Source organism: Abramis brama (genome assembly GCF_963993115.1).
Source record: "Abramis brama genome assembly, chromosome: 21".
Classification (NCBI taxonomy): domain Eukaryota; kingdom Metazoa; phylum Chordata; class Actinopteri; order Cypriniformes; family Leuciscidae; genus Abramis; species Abramis brama.
In genome coordinates, this window is record NC_139983.1 from 17,589,578 (window position 1) to 17,611,339 (window position 21,762).

The 21,762-nt window shown below is 34.6% G+C and overlaps 1 protein-coding gene across 2 annotated transcripts in view; it reads right to left on the bottom strand.

Annotated features, from left to right (window-relative positions):
* Window positions 1-237: 237 nt before the first annotated feature.
* Window positions 238-21,762, bottom strand: part of abhd12 (abhydrolase domain containing 12, lysophospholipase) — a 35,084-nt gene continuing 13,559 nt past the window's right edge. For both annotated transcript variants that reach the window (XM_084096067.1, XM_084096066.1), the window contains exons 4-14: window positions 15,813-15,918; window positions 15,104-15,223; window positions 14,428-14,458; window positions 12,942-12,987; window positions 12,710-12,839; window positions 12,490-12,527; window positions 11,230-11,309; window positions 11,029-11,111; window positions 10,491-10,569; window positions 4,299-4,426; window positions 238-3,246 (exon numbers count right to left, since the gene is read on the bottom strand). In XM_084096067.1, the coding sequence (XP_083952193.1) occupies window positions 3,213-3,246; window positions 4,299-4,426; window positions 10,491-10,569; window positions 11,029-11,111; window positions 11,230-11,309; window positions 12,490-12,527; window positions 12,710-12,839; window positions 12,942-12,987; window positions 14,428-14,458; window positions 15,104-15,223; window positions 15,813-15,918 (875 nt within the window). In that variant the 3' untranslated portion in view covers window positions 238-3,212. The remainder of the gene's footprint in view (window positions 3,247-4,298; window positions 4,427-10,490; window positions 10,570-11,028; window positions 11,112-11,229; window positions 11,310-12,489; window positions 12,528-12,709; window positions 12,840-12,941; window positions 12,988-14,427; window positions 14,459-15,103; window positions 15,224-15,812; window positions 15,919-21,762) is intronic.

Below are 21,762 nucleotides of genomic sequence, written 5' to 3' on the forward strand. Positions count from 1 at the left end.
ATACATTATTTAAAAATTTTTAAAACTAACCCCAAGCTTCCCTGTAGTATAACTAGTTTACCTGGATTTGAGTTTGTCCCTGTCTATTAAAATTGTTCACATTGTGGTTTATATGTATATGCATTGTGTATTCTGCTACATGGGGAAAAAAGTCAGTCAGTGAGGTACTTAAAAAAATTATGCCGTCCTGGGATTCAGTATAAAAGTTTTAAAAATAGTGGAAATCAGAAAGCGATACATATTTCTATTCCAGTCCTTTATTGTTTACAAACAAACATACTGTACTTGCATCTGTGCATGTGTCCAGTAAGGTTTAGCAGCTTAGAAGAAAACAAACATTGTAAACCACGCATGATATAGTCTGCAAAAAGTAACAGTTGCTGTTGAAATAACTGGGCAGTATTTCATTTCATTACAAAAAAATAATTTTAAAATATAAGTGTTCAATTCAAATATGCAAAGTTTGGTCAACATCAACGACGACGACAGAATAAAATCTGTGTTCAGAGCAGTGACATCCAAATATACAGTGGTCCATTTTTACATTCTAACAAAACAGGATACATAATTAAGTGGCTTCATTTATACCCCTATATAGTTTGTTTTTGGTCTTACATACAGTATTGTCCTTCGGCTTTAGATAAGAATATTGCACTTCTCTAAGACCTGGTGGTCTCGCTAAAACTTGATCATTTCTACATAATCCTTTGCAAATTAAGAGATTTTGGTTGTTTTGCTTTCAGTCCATCATGAGCCCACACTGGCAGAAGAAAACAAAAAATATTGGGATGCAATTTCTTTCTGAGAGTAACATTGACTGTACAAACAGAGCCTTGAGACGATCCAAGCTTTCATGCACACATGACCTTCCTATCATTACCAGCCCAAAAAATGTCTGACAAATATAACCTGACCCACAGAGCAACAATACAGCAGATCTCGATTTTCAGAAGGCCTGTATTACAGTGAAATTGACTTGTGTTCGCAGATAAGAATTATCAGATGGTCAGTGCACACTGGGAAGAAAATATGTTCATCAAATATACATGACAAGATGTCAGAGCAAATCAAAGATATGTGTCGTTATTGCTCAAAATTTTATAGAGTCAATATTCAGCCAAATTAGAGAACACAACTATAAAACATTGGAAGATACGCTAAAAGTGAAGTTTGGGTCAGAATGATCTTGTTAGAAAAAATATTTTTTTTTTCAACTGTAAACAAAGTATACTACTGTTCAAAAGTTTTGGTTCAGAATTATCTTTTTTCCAAGTCATTAAGGATGCATTAAATTGATCAGAAGTGACAAATGTTACAAAAGATTTCAAATAAAGTTTTTTTTTTTGCTATTCATAAAACAAAACTTGCAAAAAAATATCATGGTTTACACAATATTAACTGTTTTCAAGTTGTTTTCAATATTAGAATGATTTCTGAAAGATCATGTGACACTGAAGACTGCAGTAATGATGCTGAAAATTCAGATTAGCATCACAGGAATAAATTATAGTTTAAAAATATGTTGTAATATTATGCAATATAATATATTGTAATACAGGGTTCCTACACATTTTCCATTAAAAAAATTCAGACCATATTTAACATAAATGGTGCATACAACACTATTTTCAGTACTATATTTGATACACAGTACAGTCATCTATAATTTGAATTTTTAATCGGTTTTCTAGAAGTGATAACATGCGCTGGCATGATGAGAAGAAACCGAAAGTGCTTTATAACCTTCATGTATTCACCTCTGGCACAGTTTGATACTGTAAATGTGGTTTGAGTGGCACACGCATTCTTTTAATGAGCTTATGGCAAAGACAAACAGTTTTGTGTAACGAAAATGTGCGCCTTAAATTCATTCAGTCGTGTTACACAATCACTAAATGATCAATTTTGCCATGAAACTGCTCTGCTTGTATAGGTTTAGAAATTCTTAATTTTTAGATTTTTCCATACTTTTCCAGACTTGGAAAATACTCAAATAAAATCCCATACTTCTCCAAACTGCATAGGAACCCTTTCACAATTTGACTTTTTACTGTATTTTTGCCTTGGAGAACATAAAAGAAAAACTTACTGACCCCAAACTTTTGAACAGTAGTGTACATCAGTTTTTGGCTCTATATAATAAAGGGGAGGGCATGAATTTAATGTAATATTAATAAAAAATAAGTTGTCAAGATTTTTTTTATTTGGGTATCCAACATATTATGGTAACAAGGAATTATTGTTTTTAATATATTATTTTTTGGAATGTGCAAAGTGAGTATAAACACCAAAGAAAATATATAACCCACATAACAAAGAAAAGAAAATGATTTTGCATACAGTTTTTTCTTTTGAGAGTGCAACAATCTCTTTTTTTTTCCCAGTAACTGGCATGCAAACTAGCATAGATAAACCAAATGCATTAAAATAATGAAACATTGGGAATTTGGGGAGGGAAATGTCATGTCAAAAGCTCATTCAGTTCTGATTGCAGTTGGGTTGCATATGTACCAAGCAAACATTACAGCATAAACACAATACACAATAAACCCCATAAAAAAGTCAGAGTTTTAATGCCAAGGCAGCACAAAAATCTGCACTTTAAAATCATTCAGGAGACGCGTCATTTAAATGGGAAGAAACAAAAAAGAAAGAAGACATTTTATTGTACATAATTCAAGTTCAACCTAAAACAACTCGCTGTTCACATTGAGTGGATTTCAGGTCCATGATATTGTTAATAAGTCGGTTATTGTACGTTCGTAAAAACAAAACAGTGAATCGCAGTCAGCAAGCACTGACGGTGACATTATTATAGCAAGTTGTCCTGATTCGTCCCTTTGACCTTGATCCTTGTGTGGTCTTCTCAGTGCCGTCGTTAAAACTTCATCTGTACTTCTTTCCTTTGAAGAGGCTCGATGACTTAAGCATTAATTTCAGTGCATATTTGCATATTATTTTGCATACTTTGTGCTCCAGCTGCCCCTTCAGATCTGTTACCATGACAACAGGAGGCAGTGAAACAAATAACTTTCTCCCTCCGTAGGTTGTTAACAAAGGAATGCAAAAGGAACCGGTGCATCTTCAGTCCATGCTTGTGTGTGTGTGTGTGTGCACATGTACACATGATGTACACGGTGCGGATAATGTACATTGTGTGTGTGTTTAACTGACAGTGTGTGAGAGAGGGCAGTCAGGTAAAATGATCTTGACTACATGTGAGGAAGCGTCGCACTGAGAAAATCACTGAGACAGAGAGACAAAGAGAACAAAAACACATTAGATTTCTCAAAATCTAATAGAAATAAAACTTGACCGGGATTTGCTACAGTTGTAGAAATGCTGTTAACTAAACAAAAATATACATTTAAATCAATATAAATTACATTAAATGCATCTATAAAAACACTGATAAATATGTACAAAAATATGTATAATAGTATACACAAATATCTATAAAAGTATAGAAGGATTCTGATGCTTTAGCCACACTTCAGTGTCATATATAAAGATAGATAGCAAAATATTTCACAGAAGAATTGTAATGTTTTAAATTATAAAACCATAGATATACAGTTAAAAATGTAGACAATTTGTCCAGAAAACATAACCTTCGGAGTCGGACTAGTTGAAAAAAACAGTAATTGAAAAAGAAAACATGTCCATGAAAGGTAGTTAGTTCTTGGGAAAAGTCTTGCAGACTTTAATGCATAAAGTTTAAGAGTTGTCTCAGTGTCCAAATATATTCAGGTGTATTTAATATAGAATTAATAATTTAAAAAAGTGATCAAATTAAAATAACACTTAACTCAACAAAGAATCAGTCATTCAATTATGAACTCAATTTAATACATTTAGAAAACTAAAGGTTATTACTTAAAATCTCAGGCTATTTCAAATAAATAATTTTGATCACAGTGGTTCAGTTGACAAAATGTTTGAGAACCCCACCTCTAGTGTTTACTAAAGAAATGTAAAGGTCTGTCTCCCTAAAGAAATCATTACCAATAACCCCATCTCAAATAAAACCAGATCTGTTTGTTGGTTCAGTTCCAGCACAAACTGGAACAGAGAGGAATGACAGTGATTTATGTATGTCTGAATTACTATTGCCTCGGCTGTTGGTCAGGGACCTGGAGCAGAATGTCAAAATTACACCACCTGGCACAATCCTAAAAATAGCTCGTATTCACACCCAAAAAATAAAAAATAAGATTAATGTTGCTGAACTGTTTTGTCAGCACCGAGCACTGGACAAAAGTTCAGATGGCAACTTTTGTAAAGTGTACAGTACATACCTGAGTATATTTGGTAGCTGTGGGCTCTTGTAGATGAACTTGTGTCTGTATCCCAGAGAGCTGGAGAACGGGATGAACTGAACCTTATGTCCATTCAGACTCTTACTCTGAGCCGCCAAATCATACAGCTGTGGATAAACAGAGAGAACAGCATCTTTCAAACAAACGTATTAGCAGGTACCATTTTATATTATTACTGTTGTTGTTATTATTAATACTAATAATGATTATATTATATTATATTATATTATATTATATGTGACCCTGGATCACAAAACCAGTCATAAGTCGCACGGGTATATTTGTGGCAATAGCCAACAATACATTGTATGGGTCAAAATTATCGATTTTTATTTTATGCCAAAAATCATTAGGATATTAAGTAAAGATCATGTTTCATTAAGATATTTTGTAAATTTACTACCGTAAATATATAAAACATTTATTTTTATGAGTGAATACAGCATAATAGTGAACATAAATGGACAACTTTAAAAGCGATTTGACAATGTTTTGATTTTTTGCATCCTCAGATTCCAGATTTTCAAATTGTTGTATCTCAGCCAAATATTGTCCCATTCTAACAAACCATACATCAACCGAAAGCTTATTTATCCAGCTTTCAGATGATGAATAAATCTCAATTTCATAAAATTGACCCATGTGACTGGTTTTGTGGTCCAGGGTCACATATTATATTAATTATATTTTTATAATATAATTATTATTATATATAAAATATAAATGTATAATAATATTGTTTTTTTTAATTATTATTATTATTATTATTATTATTATTACAGAGAACAAACCATCTTAAAAAAACAAATGCATTAGCAGCTACCATATATTATTATTGTTGTATAAAAACCAGTGTTATTTTAGTAGCACTGAGATTATAATAATTTCATTGTCATTTTGTTGTGTGTTTTGACTTTTTTAGTAGTTTTTATGTATGTATATATGTATATATATATATATATGTATATATATATATATATATATATATATATATATATATATGTATATATATATATATATATATATATATATATATATATATATATATATATATATATATATATATATATATATATATATATATATATATATATGTATATATATATATATGTGTATATATATATATATATATATATATATATATATATGTATATATGTATGTATGTCATGTTCACTACACACACACACAGTCCAACACGTGTTCATATACTCATGTTCACTACACACACACACAGTCCAACACGTGTTCATGTATGTATGTATGTATATATGTATATATGTATATATATATATATATATGTATATATATGTATATATATGTATATATATGTATATATATATATATATATATATATATATATGTATATATATATGTATATATATATATATATATATTAGGGCTGTCAAAAGATTAATCGCGATTAATCGCATCCAAAATAAAAGTTTGTGTTTAAATAATATATGTGAGTGTACTGTATGAGGGGCCGTACAAGCCAAAATCCATTCTTCTACTCTCACACACATACATTCTCCTTTCACATACATACATTTCTATACGCACACACATACATTCTCCTTTCACATACATTTCTATACGCACACACATACATTCTCCTTTCACATACATACATTTCTACTCTCTCACACACATACATTCCTACTCTCACACACATACATTCTCCTTTCACATACATACATTTCTACTCTCTCACACACATACATTCCTACTCTCACACACATACATTCTCCTTTCACATACATATACATTTCTACTCTCATACACAAACATTCTCCTTTCATATATATACATTTTACTCTTATGCAAATGTATTAAAAGTATGCATTTATTATTATAAATAATAAATGTATGTAAGAAGAAAATGTATGTATGTCTGAAAAAAATGTGTGTATGTAAGAGAATAATGTATGTATGTGTGAGAGAAAGTATAGTGGAAACGGAAGGTGTATAATGGAAACGGAAGGCAGGTCTGGCGCGATCGGGGTCACCGGACTATGGTCAAGCGAGCCACGGTTTGAAAATACACGGTCAAGCCATGGGTCAATCCAGCCGCCAAAAAATGGGTGTGCGTTTATTAAGCCGCCTTTCCACTGCACATGACAAACGATAGCCCTTTGACCGGAAGTCATTTATTTCCAATGGAGAGTCGTACGGGAGCTGCGTGGAGTTCCGATCATATACGTTCAGCGAACGTCTACTATGATTACGGTAAATTCAGGAACTGCAGCAAGATAACTTTTTTTCATCCGACTACGTTAACTACTCAGGCGGATGTCCGCGGCCGCGCTGTCGGATGTCGTGCGGGAGATCGCGACTTGACAGTGTTTAAAAGAGATTCATTTTCAGTGCACTCAATGTTTTTGTAAAGAGAGTTTACAGTTATAAAGTTAAATAGCTACGTTAAGTGCTTGTATAGAGTTGGTGTATGTTAATTGGGCTTTATCTGATTACTGAAATGTTAATGTCAGTATTGTTTTATTTGGTGGAATACACGGTTTCATTTTCTGTGACCATACAGTTCAGATAAATGTGTAATGTGAGTTTACTGAAAGAGCGTTTCACTTTTTGACAAGAAGTCACACTGCCAGCTATTTCAACGCTGTGAAACGAAAACGAATTTATCGTTGTCTTTGTTGAATTTGCAGATTGTACAGTGTGTGACAGAAATAAAAATTATATGTGCCACCAGAAAAACAGCCTCTTCTGTGTGTGCAACAGGACATAACTGTTCTCAGACCTGATTCTTTGTATGAATTCATAAGCAGTCTGCACTACATTTAGACATCCATATAAGGACTCCAATGTATTTACTGCTGCTCTATTTCTTGAATCCTCAACAAATCTTGAGACTGACAGAAATCCACATAGGGTTTGAATGTGATCACAAAGATCTCAATGCAGCCTATCATGCACAAAATAATCAGTTTCTCTTTGCATTTGGTCAATACATTGGTCAGCACATTATTAAAAAAATGTCTGATTTCATGTTCATTGCTACCTACTCCAAAAAGTAAAAACTGTAACTGAAAAGAAAACAAGATTACTTTGAATAGCATTAGCATCATTGTAAAGTTGTGATGAAGAGCTGAGCAAGTCTTGCATATGTATTTCCGGGTCTGAGAGTGTATATGTATATATATATATATGAAAGGAGAATGTATGTGTGTGTGAGAGTAGAAATGTATGTATGTGAAAGGAGTATGTATGTGTGTGACAGTATAAATGTATGTACTTGAAAGGAGAATGTATGTGTGTGTGCATATAGAAATGTCTGTATGTGAAAGGAGAATGTATGTGTGTGTGCGTGTAGAAATGAATGTATGTGAAAGGAGTATGTATGTGTGCGAGAGTATAAATGTATGTATGTGAAAGGAGATTGTATGTGTGTGTGCGTATAGAAATGTATGTATGTGAAAGGAGTATGTATGTGTGTGAGAGTAGAAATATATGTATGTGAAAGGAGTATGTATGTGTGTGAGAGTAGAAATATATGTATGTGAAAGGAGAATGTATGTGTGTGCGTATAGAAATGTATGTATGTGAAAGGAGTATGTATGTGTGTGACAGTAGAAATGTATGTATGTGAAAGGAGAATGTATGTGTGTGAGAGTAGAAGAATGGATTTTGGCTTGTACGGCCCCTCATAGTACTGTGTGTAATTAAATTTGTATCTAGAAATACACACACATGCATGTATATATTTAAGAAAAATGTGTTATTTATATATAAAAAAAAAATATTTCTATATAATATAAATTATATATAAATATATACAGTATATGTATGCAAATATTTCTTAAATATATACATGCATGTGTGTGTATTTATATATACAAAATAATTATACACAGTACACACACATATATTATTTAAACACAAACTTTTATTTTGGATGCGATTAATCGCGATTAATCTTTTGACAGCCCTAATATATATATATATATATATATATATATACATATATATATATATATATATATATATATATATATATATATATACATATACATATACATATACATATATATATATATATATATATATATACACACATATACATATATACATATATATATATATAGATAGATAGATAGATAGATAGATAGATAGATATATATATATATATATATATATATATATATATATATATACAGTGAGGAAAATAAGTATTTGAACACCCTGCTATTTTGCAAGTTCTCCCACTTGGAAATCATGGAGGGGTCTGAAATTGTCATCGTAGGTGCATGTCCACTGTGAGAGACATAATCTAAAATAAAAAAATCCAGAAATCATAATATATGATTTTTTAACTATTTCTTTGTATGATACAGCTGCAAATAAGTATTTGAACACCTATCTATCAGCTAGAATTCTGACCCTCAAAGACCTGTTAGTCTGCCTTTAAAATGTCCACCTCCACTCCATTTATTATCCTAAATTAGATGCACCTGTTTGAGGTCGTTAGCTGCATAAAGACACCTGTCCACCCCATACAATCAGTAAGAATCCAACTACTAACATGGCCAAGACCAAAGAGCTGTCCAAAGACACTAGAGACAAAATTGTACACCTCCACAAGGCTGGAAAGGGCTACGGGGAAATTGCCAAGCAGCTTGGTGAAAAAAGGTCCACTGTTGGAGCAATCATTAGAAAATGGAAGAAGCTAAACATGACTGTCAATCTCCCTATGACTGGGACTCCATGCAAGATCTCACCTCGTGGGGTCTCAATGATCCTAAGAAAGGTGAGAAATCAGCCCAGAACTACACGGGAGGAGCTGGTCAATGACCTGAAAAGAGCTGGGACCATCGTTTCCAAGGTTACTGTTGGTAATACACTAAGACGTCATGGTTTGAAATCATGCATGGCACGGAAGGTTCCCGTGCTTAAACCAGCACATGTCAAGGCCCGTCTTAAGTTTGCCAATGACCATTTGGATGATCAAGAGGAGTCATGGGAGAAAGTCATGTGGTCAGATGAGACCAAAATAGAACATTTTGGTCATAATTCCACTAAACGTGTTTGGAGGAAGAAGAATGATGAGTACCATCCCAAGAACACCATCCCTACTGTGAAGCATGGGGGTGGTAGCATCATGCTTTGGGGGTGTTTTTCTGCACATGGGACAGGGCGACTGCACTGTATTAAGGAGAGGATGACCGGGGCCATGTATTGCGAGATTTTGGGGAACAACCTCCTTCCCTCAGTTAGAGCATTGAAGATGGGTCGAGGCTGGGTCTTCCAACATGACAATGACCCGAAGCACACAGCCAGGATAACCAAGGAGTGGCTCTGTAAGAAGCATATCAAGGTTCTGGCGTGGCCTAGCCAGTCTCCAGACCTAAACCCAATAGAGAATCTTTGGAGGGAGCTCAAACTCCGTGTTTCTCAGCGACAGCCCAGAAACCTGACTGATCTAGAGAAGATCTGTGTGGAGGACTGGGCCAAAATCCCTCCTGCAGTGTGTGCAAACCTGGTGAAAAACTACAGGAAACGTTTGACCTCTGTAATTGCAAACAAAGGCTACTGTACCAAATATTAACATTGATTTTCTCAGGTGTTCAAATACTTATTTGCAGCTGTATCATACAAATAAATAGTTAAAAAATCATACATTGTGATTTCTGGATTTTTTTTTTTAGATTATGTCTTTCACAGTGGACATGCACCTACGATGACAATTTCAGACCCCTCCATGATTTCTAAGTGGGAGAACTTGCAAAATAGCAGGGTGTTCAAATACTTATTTTCCTCACTGTATATATATGACTATTATCAAGATAAACAAAATAAAATTGAGAAATGTTGCTTTAGCAACTAGCTGAAATAAAATACATTTACGGTTTTTATATTTTATTTCAGTTAATGTTTACTTTATTTCAAGTAACAGATTTTTTTTATGGTTTTAGTAAACTATAATAACCCTACATCAAACAGCTATAAGTAACACCGTGGTTGTGTTCTATATAGTATAATAATGTTAGTTAATATTAAAAAAGAAACAAATTGAGACCAATGGTTTGTAATGAAGATATATTTAGGTTAAGGTTATTTCTGAACAAAACAAAACCTATTTTTACTGCAACTTTGACTTAACTAGCCATTCTACAGTTTTAAATGAACCCTGTCATTGTTTGACGTTGATGCTTTACCTTCTTTCCCAGCTGGAAGGGTACGACTGTGTCATCTTCTGCATGCAGGATCAGAACCGGACAGGATATGTGCTTGACACTAAGAGACAGACAGACACATTTGCAGGTGTTTGAAATACTCAAAAGTACTCAAAAGAGGTACAACCTTATAGGGATTTCATAGGTCTTGTGTTATTACAGCCTGGGAACTTGCACTGGAGGTCTGTGTAATGAACTGCATGCTCACTGCATCTATGTCTGAAGAATCAACGGTCACGTGGGGCTGAATACTAAAGTGCTCTCTTTACAGTATACAAGCATTACAGTATACAAGCATTCACATTAAGTCTGTTTCTAAAACAAATTCTCAGAGGAAGATGAAGCCTCCAGCATGTAAAATGCTACAGAACAGAGAGCCGAGATTATTATCTCAACACAGCTGTGAAGACACAGTGATGTGTAAACACTCAACAGTTTCCCTTGGTGGACACAGGGTAAACAAACTATCACACTTAAACTTGCAGAGAAACAAACAAAATAGAAGACAAGAAGAACCTACTTCTCATCACTGGCAAATCGGATGTCATTTGCAGTAATTGAATCCAGGAAGAACCAGTCAAAGCCTGGTAGATATCTGTAAACCTGTTACACATTTATAATAAATGAACATATATCAAAGTCCAAGGGCAGTTCTGCTTTTATTCGTGGCACAAAGGCAATACATGATACTTTGACAGTGAACAGGAACTTGATTTCTCACCATAGAGAAGGGATGGCTCTTGGCTTCCTCTCTGATATTGGTAAAGGGCGACTCTAAAATCAGCGAGTCAGGGGGCGTTCCTGTAAACACAGAGGAAGTCTGCATAATTCCTTCAAGTTTTGTAACAGCGGCTCAAATACAGGCTTATGTAACTTAAAGACTTGAAGTGCTTGCTGATTACATAAGTTCACTCTTAATCTAGTCAGTGCCTATTAAAGCATGTCTATTTCTGAAACGTCAAATCAGAGTCGCAGCTTCCTTACTGACAAGAAATAAAGAAATTATATTCCTTAACTCTTGATGGCGATCAGGGCACTTCAATTTACATTCATCGTTCTTTATGTGAGCCAATTATAATTATTATCAAATAATATTAACAAATGTTTTAGACTCAAATTTGACATTTAGGGTTTCCACACTTTCTGACAATGCTTTTCCAGAATTAGCCATCACTTTTCCAGTCATTTGTGAGGATTGGAAGGATTTTGAAAAATGGCTTGATATAGATCACACTCACAAACAGTAAACTCTAGCCAAATAAATACTTTAGAAGCATATTGAGAAAATTTTACACTTTTGTTTAAAATGTTTTTGAAAAAAGTCTCTTTTGCTCACCAAAGATGAATTTATTTAATCAGAAATAGATTAAAAACCTAATATTACAATAAAAAAAAACTGTTTTCTATTTTAATTATATATATATATATATATATATATATATATATATATATATATATATATATATATATATATATATATATATATATATATATATATATATAATTATTCCTGTGATTCAAAGCTGAATTTTCAGCATCATTACTCCAGTCTTGATCAATTTAATGCCTCCTTGCTGAATAGAATTATTGATTGGCCCCAAACTTTTGAATAGCAGTGTATATTGACTATAGAAATGTCCATGACCTTTTAAGATTGTATTAATTTCCACAACTTTTACAGCCCTGGAAATCACACTTTTGGATTTTCAATCATTTCATTTGGGAACATGTCTCCAAGAATGTGCTTGGCTCATGAATAATAATGAGGTGACATAGAATTCATCCCTTTATTCAATGTGATTTCTTTGAAGGTAGGTAAATGGGTGCTAGCCATTGAAGGATAAAGGTTCAGCCGACTGTAACCAGCTGTCGGAAGTTTCTACTTGGTCTCAAATTGTAGTTTTACACTGCTGGCTATGCTGCTTTGTTCTCAGTTTCAACATTCCTGCCCATAAGTATTCACAAACTAATGATCACGTACCCCTGTCACACAGCCGTCTCACTAGGTTAGTGGCCACTCTGGAAAAACAGGAATGTACAGCATCAGCAGCAGTTCAAATATGCCACAGGGAGTTACACAATCAATTCCTTTGTGTCAAATGAATGCCAAAATATTATTCCAAGAACAAGAAGTTCCACTTCTAGAGAAAGGAACACTATCCTCAGAGCTCTTTGAGCTGGCTCCGGCGAGTTCATCTCACCCTGTGCCGAGTGAATGACCCCAGATGTGCAGGGGCTTCTGGCCAATCCGCTGCTTTATCCACTGGTAGAGGAAGAGGGCGTCTGACGTCATCCCTTTCTCTGAAGGGCTGCCCTCAGAGTCACCCCAACCTGCACAAACAAACAAAACCACATGGTGCTTCAATCCGGCACTGGGAATGGGATTCTGACTCAAATAATAGGATAATGCTTTAAAAATGACACCCAACATACCTCTATAATCAAATGTGACTACATGGTAGCCTAATGAACTAAGAACCTGCAGAGACAGGAAAAGAAAATGTCTGACATTACTCAGAATGACAATGGACAAAAAAGGGTTCCTGCTCATTTTCCATTAAAAAAAATAAAAATTCCATACTTTTCCAGACTCAAATTTCCAGAACTTCTCTGTAGATTCTTCAGACCATTTTTAAAATGGAAAAAGGAAAAATCAAAAGGAAAAATTTCCTGATCATTTCCTCACTCCAAGGCCATCCAAAATGTATATGGCTTTCTTTCACAGAGCAGGACCAAGGTGAGCATTTGTAGTTAAAAATTATATAATTTTTTATTTGTTTCTAAAAATGACTCATTATCTGGCTAGAGAAGACCCTTATTTGTCAGCTGGGGTTGTGTGGAGCCCTTTGAAGCTGCCTAAATATGGATTTTGGGACCGTCAGAAATGGTTTACATTGGGCAACTTTCACTTGCATTAGATGGAGAAAAATCCTGGAATGGTTCCCTCCAAAACCTAAATTTGTCTTCAGCTGAGGAAAGAAAGTCATATACATCTTGGTTGGCATTGGGGTGAGTAAATACTCAGGAAATTTAAATTTTTGGGAGAACTATTCCTTTAAAATCCAGCTGTTAACATGCTATTAAGTTGCCAAATAATTGCCGGAAGTTTATAACTACTGTAGCTCAAACAAATCAATTAACACCAAACCCAGACATGTTCAATGCACAACATTTTATTAAAACTCCAATGCTAAAACAGTGCAAATGTTATTCATTTTTGTCATGTAAATTTAAATAACAGTAAACCTTCAATCCCTGCTGCAACAGAAGGAATGTTTATGTCCATTCACTTTGCTTCATTGGCTGTTAGATAAAGCATAAAAATACTTGTAAACACTGTTAAATAAATAATTACACTTCATTTTAACAACCAATCACAGCAGAGAGTCCCTCCAGCAGATCCAGCCTAGCACTGATCTTTTGGCAGCCTGCTCTAAACGCCATGGGGAAAAGAACTCTGCTTGTATGATCAATTTATTTGTAGAAATTATTATTTTTATATTTTAGAAAACTGAATAAGTGCAATAGTCTGGAAACACAAATATTTTCCAAACTCATCCAAACCTAGAAATGATTTGGGGAAAATTTTGGGGCTGGTAATTTTTTTTTAAATGTTTTTTTCAAAGATTTATCTGATAAAAAATACAGTAAAGCAGTAATATTGTGAAATGTTGATTTGATACTCAAACTATTTTTGTTGATATTGAAAAAAGCTTTTTCCTGGAAATCATGATACTTTTTTGTCAGGATTCATGGATGAATAGAAAGTTCAAAAGAACAGCCTTTACTTGAAATAGCAGTCTTTTGTAACATTACTGCCACTTTTTTCAATTTAATGCACCTTTGCTGAACAAAATAATTTTTTTTTTTTACAAAAATACCTTGAAAATTTAAGGCAATTGTTTTTTAATTTTTTTACCTTGTAGAGCTGAACTCTGTGATCCCCTCCTCTGAAACACACACACACAAACATACTCAAGTAAAGTGACCAAACAACTGCATTTGACAGAATCCTTATAAAGCCTGGAATACACTACATGACTTTTCAAATTTGAACAGATTTTAAAACATCAGGCATCCGACATTTGCCGACTTTGTAAAATGGTAACAGAGAAAAATGGGTGTCAATACTATCATTTTACATCATGTCCTGAACACAACAAACTCTGACAAATGAAGGCTGGAATCATAGTCTGAAGCAAAAAATCTGAGTCTGTGGCCATCACACACAATACGATTTTCTGTGAAACTGGCAACTAGCATCGACGACTCTTGACTGTAAATTGTGAGAAAAATCTGGGCAAAAGCTGTGTATTGTATTCCAGCCTTAAGGCCAATTCACATTACACCTACAGACGGCGAACAACACAGACAATCACCAGATTAAGGAATGTCAATTTCCACGACCCAACAAACATGTTCAATGAGCAAAAACAACAGCAACATATGCTGATGGCTAACACACACGGATCTGACAAAACCTGACAAACTGTTGGTGCAGTGTGAACTGGCCTTTAACGGACACTGAATCATTTCTGAGATTGAGTGGGATTTAGAAAGTGGTGTTGATCCCGTGTCCCTGAGTGTTTGTTTACCTTGTTCCAGCATTACCATGGAGATACAGGATGACAGGGTGATTGGACTGGAAGCTTTTGTCGAACCATTCAGGATCTCTTGCCTGAGCCTCCCTCCACATCACTGTAGGTACTGTGTGCCTGAGAGAGAGAGTCTTCAGTGTCACATGATCCTTCAGAAATCATTCTATTATGCTGATTTGTTCAAGAAACTAGTATTATAGTTGTCAATGTTGAACACTGTTTTTTTTTTTTTTTTTCAAGATTCTTTGATGAATTCTTACTAACTCCAAACATAGTAATGTACTCTTTCAAGACTTCACCAAGAATTTATTACAAAAGATTCTCCTATTCAATACTGAATATGACCAGTACACTAATGAGCTTATTTACGGAGAGAAAACAAAAGCATCAGTGCCAGGAGGCTTATATGGCCCTTTCCACTGTTACTCAGTAAAAGTCAAACACACACATTCACAGTCACACCCAATGGCCAGCATCCACGGGCCCGTGCAGTCCTCTGTCACTACGGATTTACATACTTTGGGCCACAGGCTGTGTTTCAATAAGTGCGCCCTTCAGAAAGACAGCCATGGCCATAGGCAGAGAGAGAGAGAGGGACAGAAACTGTAGGGTAGAGAATGTGAGGACAGAGAGACAGAGAGATAGCGAGTGGAGGTAAGCCAGGCTGTGTCTGTATTTTAGCCGTAGTCTGTGTCTGTGCTCTCACCACACTCCAATGTTGATTCCTTCCTCCGGCTGTAGGTAGAAGTTGTGAGTGTGATTCAAGCCCTGATCCTGTGGTCTCTTCAGATCTATAAAATACGGCACTCGCACTGAAAGAGAGTGAAACAGAGAAAAATCAGTCAATGTGAAGCTGTTTCTGATGCATTTCTCAGTTAAACAGGATATTCCATGGAAAAAAGAAAGTAGGTCAGAATTTTTTTATTTTGATTTTATGCAACGGGAATTGATGGGATCTTGGAAAGTCTGCATCAGATACCAGAATGGAATCGTCAGTTGAAATCGAAATAAGTTAAAATAGTGTCACTTTTTATTTCATGTTGCCTTTAACATTTGACCACTGAGATTTATACATCTCCAAGAAACTTCTGCATGGCTCAGTTAATATTAATGCACTTTAATTTTGTATTGTGTTACACAGCAGCAAATTTTGTTTGATAGATTTATCAATTTATCTAATAGACGTCAGTTTAATCTATGCTAGTACTTGTAGATTATTCAATCATAACAAACGTAATGTACACTATATTAAAAGTTTGGGGTTAGTACGATTTTTAAAAAAGAAATTAATACTCATATTTAGCAAGGACGCATTAAACCGATCAAAAGTGACAGTAAAGACATTTTTAATGCGACAAAAGATTTCAAATATTATTTTTTTTATCTTTCTTTTTATCAAAGAATCCTGGAAAAAAAAGTTTGATTTCCACAAAAATATTAAGCAGCACAACTGTTATCAACATCGATAAATATAAGACATCAGCATAATAGATCATGTGACACTGAAGACTGAAGTAATGATGCTGAAAATTCAGCTTTGTTTGCCTTGCCATCACAGGAATAAATTAATTTTTAAAAATTAATAAAATAGAAAAACTGTAAAAATATTTTAAAATATGACTGTTTTTCCTGTATATTTGATCAAATAAAAGCAGCCTAGGTGAACATAAGAGACTTCTTTCAAAAACATTTAAAAAATCTTACTGACACCAAACATTCGATCGGTGGTGTACTTATAGGAGTCTTAAAGGTACAGAAGCAAAAAAAAAAAAAAGATTGTTTAGTTCTAGTTTAACTCTAATGTATTTATAAATACCATTTTCCATACAAATAGCTGATGAGATTTAAGATGAGTGAGTGAGTTTTAATTTTACACTCTCTTCAATAAAGACAAATTTTGATGAAATAATAAATCGTTATTGAAATGAAGTAATCATGCTGGTAAATCATTTCATACGAAGGTTTTTGCAATTCTGCAAGTCTGGTCACAGTAAGACTGGTAAACAGTCACGCGAATCTATATAATGACTGTCTGTGCTGCAAGAACCTACGAATAACATTCGGTTTGCCTTTTAAAGGCAGGGTAGGTAGGACTATATAAAAATAAAAGATCCACATTTGTTAAAACTTTCTATATATATCAATACATAATTAAAATGTAAGTACTCTGAAAAAAAGAGTATAAAAATCAAGTGACTCTAGACCGTTTAATCTGTATTAAACACAGCTCATTATTTCGATTCGGGACGAATCAAAGGATTGGCTTAGGCGACTGTCACTCTCTCTCGCAACCATGGCAACCACCCTTTTGCCACGGGATCTGCCCACTTGCGCGCGCACGTTTGATTTGAGGAATTCGAGAGGCACGGAACCTAGGAATAGCAAAACAATGGCAGAGAAAGAGCAATCAAAATTCACATTACCGGCATGCAGTTAGTGAAGGCAAACAAGGCAAAAAAAGAAGACAGTACAAGAAAAGGTAATGAACAAAAAGTCTTTGGATAAACAAAGAAATAAAACGCGTGTCAATATCGGCGTAGCTTTCCAGCGACCACTCCGTCCTCAGCCTCTACTTCCTCGGACCCTAGTTGCACGCCACGGCCTCTTGCACGACCTCCTCTGCTTCGCCCTAAAATTATTTTTATTTTACAAAAGGACATTTTACAAACCTACATTTTGCGCATGTGCTCCTGCACGCACTTTTCCAGTCACAACACAGCAATCAAAGGAGGACGCGCTGAAAACTGTAATGCTGTTCTCTTCCTTCATAACTCGTACTGAGAAGGTTTGAGTTGCAGAGGAATTTGTGACTGTTTCAGCTGTTCAACCACATCAAAGTTTCGTAATTAGTAAGTCCGTGCTTTTTCTCTTTTTGTTCTTATGTGCTGAAGGGCTGCTGTGCCTTGGTGAAACGGTGTTTGTACGTGAAGAGCTCTTTTCCAAAACGCCATAAACCTAAAAAGCTGCCTCAAAGAACCAGCAAAAGTAATGATTATGAATGTGTAAAATATTGCAATAAGACATTTTAATTGTTTATTAATTTCTGTGTCGGCTGCAAAGATGAAGTTGACGATATTTGACTCGCGATCTTCGCAGTAGGCTAGTGAACGCATGCACCGGAGAAATGCACATTTATTAGGCTACATAGTTTTATTTTGTTTTGGATGGTTTTGTTTAGAACCAGATTTCTGTAAATATATTCCACATTTTTTAGGCCTGTGAGGCGAGGCTACGGTTCGGTTCACGATGATATAATCTCCAGTTCAAGCACCTTATGTTGTGATTGATAGCCTATATTTACTTTATGTATTTAATCCAGGAATGAAAATATTAATGAATTAATGAAAAAAAAAAATATTAAAATTAAGATACAATTAATACAAAACGAAATTCGTTTTAAAGAAAGGCTTTGTGCTTTCTGTTTTGAGGTCTCTGTTAAAGTTTGAAAGTCTTAGTGCAGCTTTCAGAGCGCTGGCGTCCATAATGGAGAAATGTCAAGTAATATTGTTTTTTCCTCATAAATGCAAACACGAAAAATAAAAGACAAAAACTTTTTTAAAAAGACAAACCATAAATTTAGAAAAAAAAAAAGAAAAAAAAAAGGATTTATAGCGTTTTGGGGGAAAAATGAATGGATTTATACCGTTTTGAAAATGTTGATTGATCATCAACAATATTGTTGTTTGATTTAATAATCACTGTTGCAAGAAGTGCCTAGTTAAGTGTTTTTTTTTTTTTTTTTTTTTGTAAGTGGAAAAAGTAGGGGCTGCCACAGATTCTGTTTAGTTAGCTCCTTTATTGTTTTTTTCTATAGCCTAGAATAATACAGGTCAAATGCAGCAAGTCAAAAGACCAACTGGACCTTCTTTGCCAGTTTGCTCACATTTCTTTGAAGGATGGCAAAAATATCGCCTGAATATCGATATCTAGATATTGGAAAAAAATATCGAGATATTCATTTTTGTCAATATCTCCCACCCCTACATGCAGAACACCATATATGTTATGAATCTTACACGAAATTCATCTTCATCACAATATACCTGATGGTAATGTAAAAAAGTGTATCAATGCAACCTGTTTTTAGCTTATATAACTAGCTCGTTAGCGAATCAAAAAATATATATTTTAAATTTACCAATATCAATATGCTAGCTTGATAGTGAGTACTAAAATACATCTTATTTGTTTATTTTCATAAGCAATTAGCGTTAGATTTTTTTATTACATGTGATTCTGACATGATGTCACTACATGCACTGTGCTCCTTCCTCTCTGCTTGTCTCAGGTAAATAATGCGTCTTCAGCTCAGCGGTTGGAGTCGCGCGTTCATGTGTTTTGGGGGCGTGGCTTTGGAAGGAGCCCAGAAGGGAGGGGGTGGAGTGAATGGAAATAATGAACTGTCTTTAAAACAGTCCTGAGAGGTCTACAGACACTCGATTTTTATACTTTCTTTTTCAGAGTACTTACATTTTAATTATGTATTGATATGTACATAAAGTTTAAACAAATTTGAAAAAGAAGTTTTTTAGACCATTCCTACCTACCCTGCCTTTAAGAACTGAAAGTGTGCCACAAGCTTTCTCAGGAGACTGATGACTAGACTAAATTCACCAACCTTAGTCACAGATTTCTCTCTAAGTAAAGCAGACACAGGGATGCTTACAGTCTCACTTTTACACAGAGTCTGTCCATTATTAGTTTAGACTGCAAACAGAAGCAGAACATAGTGTGGGGAAACACATCAGCTGACAGAAGCGGTGTGACACTGCTGACAATGCTAATGCTAACATCAGCCCAAAACACCACAGAACCATGACTAATATCAGAGAAATGAAACTATGATGTGACAACATAGGAATAATCTGATAAAACCGAGAGACATGTGAGAGGCTGTTGAAGTGAAACAGGATCTCAGTGTTGAACAGAGTGGGCATTTAAACTGGATTGATGGATGAATGACGGCTTTGTTTGGTCGTCACAACAAAAGGTAGCCTAGAAATCTAGACGCACCCTAGCGGCAGCAAATGTAATGTAATGTTGTAAACCAACATCTTGATGTGGGTCTGGCTTGCCAGGCTAAACAAAACGCTGACTATAAACCCAAACTGCAACTGTGTATCCAACTTTAATATTCTTATTAATGTCATGATGTCCAGCAGAGTCTGTTCTGTAATTGACAACACTTTTATATACCAAAAGACATTATGTTGCAAAAGTGCTGAGGCTTCAGTACAAGAGGACAAAGTAGAGACTGTGGATCAGCGTTACTGAACACTCACAGGTACACTACCATTCAAAAGTTTGGGGGTCAGTAGGATTTTTGAAAGAAATTAAGTTTTATTCAACAAGGATGCATTATATTGATCAAAAGTGACAGTAAAAACTTACATTGTTAAAAAAATATCTCCATTTCAAATAAATGCTGTTTTTTTTATACTTTGTATTCATTAACTCTTTCCCCGCCAGCATTTTTTTTTTTTAAATAGTTACCAGCCACCACCAGCATTTTTTTTAATCATTTTTGATAAAAACAAAAACAAAACATCTTATTCTAGCTTCATTCATTCTTTGTTTAGCAATACTTGAATATGGGTAAGTTTCATTTAAAAAAAGCAACATTTTGAACAAAAAGCAGACCCTAAACAAGTTTTTTTCAAAGACTACAACATGTGCATAGGCAATAGTGGTGCAGGTATGACGTCACTTTGTAGGCCAAAAGCGCAGAAACAAGTTAGCATTTTAGCACTTCTGGTTCCATCGTCCCTAAGTCAATGTTTTTTTTAAATGGGATTTTGGTTAAATGGCTGAAATAAGGTCTGTTGTGAACACAAGCTCAAGACACTTTCACGTTGTATTCTACGACATAAAATACATTGTCTTGAAAAAGGCGTTGCTAACAAGTGGATAAACGGGACTACAGGGGCTGTCGAGGAGATTAAGTGTTTTCACGCCAAACAGGTCAACTAAGTCCGCTTTATTATGCTTATAATTGTGCTCTCATAAACTATTCTAACTCAAACTTTCTGGGAAAATGTTTTAGATAAAAACTGAAAGAGTTGTCGGAAGCTTAGTAGTGGTTACGTTGAAGTCGTGGGACCATGGTGTAGTTAGCTTTGTTAGCTCACATTACTAGTCTTGTGGTGTACAATTAACCTGTGCAAGTTATTCCACAGAAAAAAATAGTTTGTTGTGGTAATCTTTAATCAAAATTAGCTTCTGCTCTGGAATGGCGTTCCTTCTCTGATGATGTCAGTTTGATGGCTTGGGTAGAATAACATTAACCACTCCCCTCCAACCATCAGTCCGCTATGAGCGAGGGATGAAGAGGAGGTGCGCCAAAACAGCACCCTGCCCTCTATTCAATATTCCGTCAACAATGCAACTTCAGCTTCAGATGTTTCTTGAGCACCAACTCAACATATTAAAAAAGGATATCTTTCTATAACATTTAAAAAATCTTACCAACCTCAAACTGTAAAATTACCATGAAAGAGGTACATAAATTATTGAAAAAATTCACATTTGTATCCAAAAAGTTTCTTCATAAATTTTGAAATGCCACAGAGTGTAGTTATTTCTCAACTCCGAAACAGGCAAAATATTTGATTTTATGAAGATGCACTATGCTGTTTTTATTTGATGACTTTAAGTGT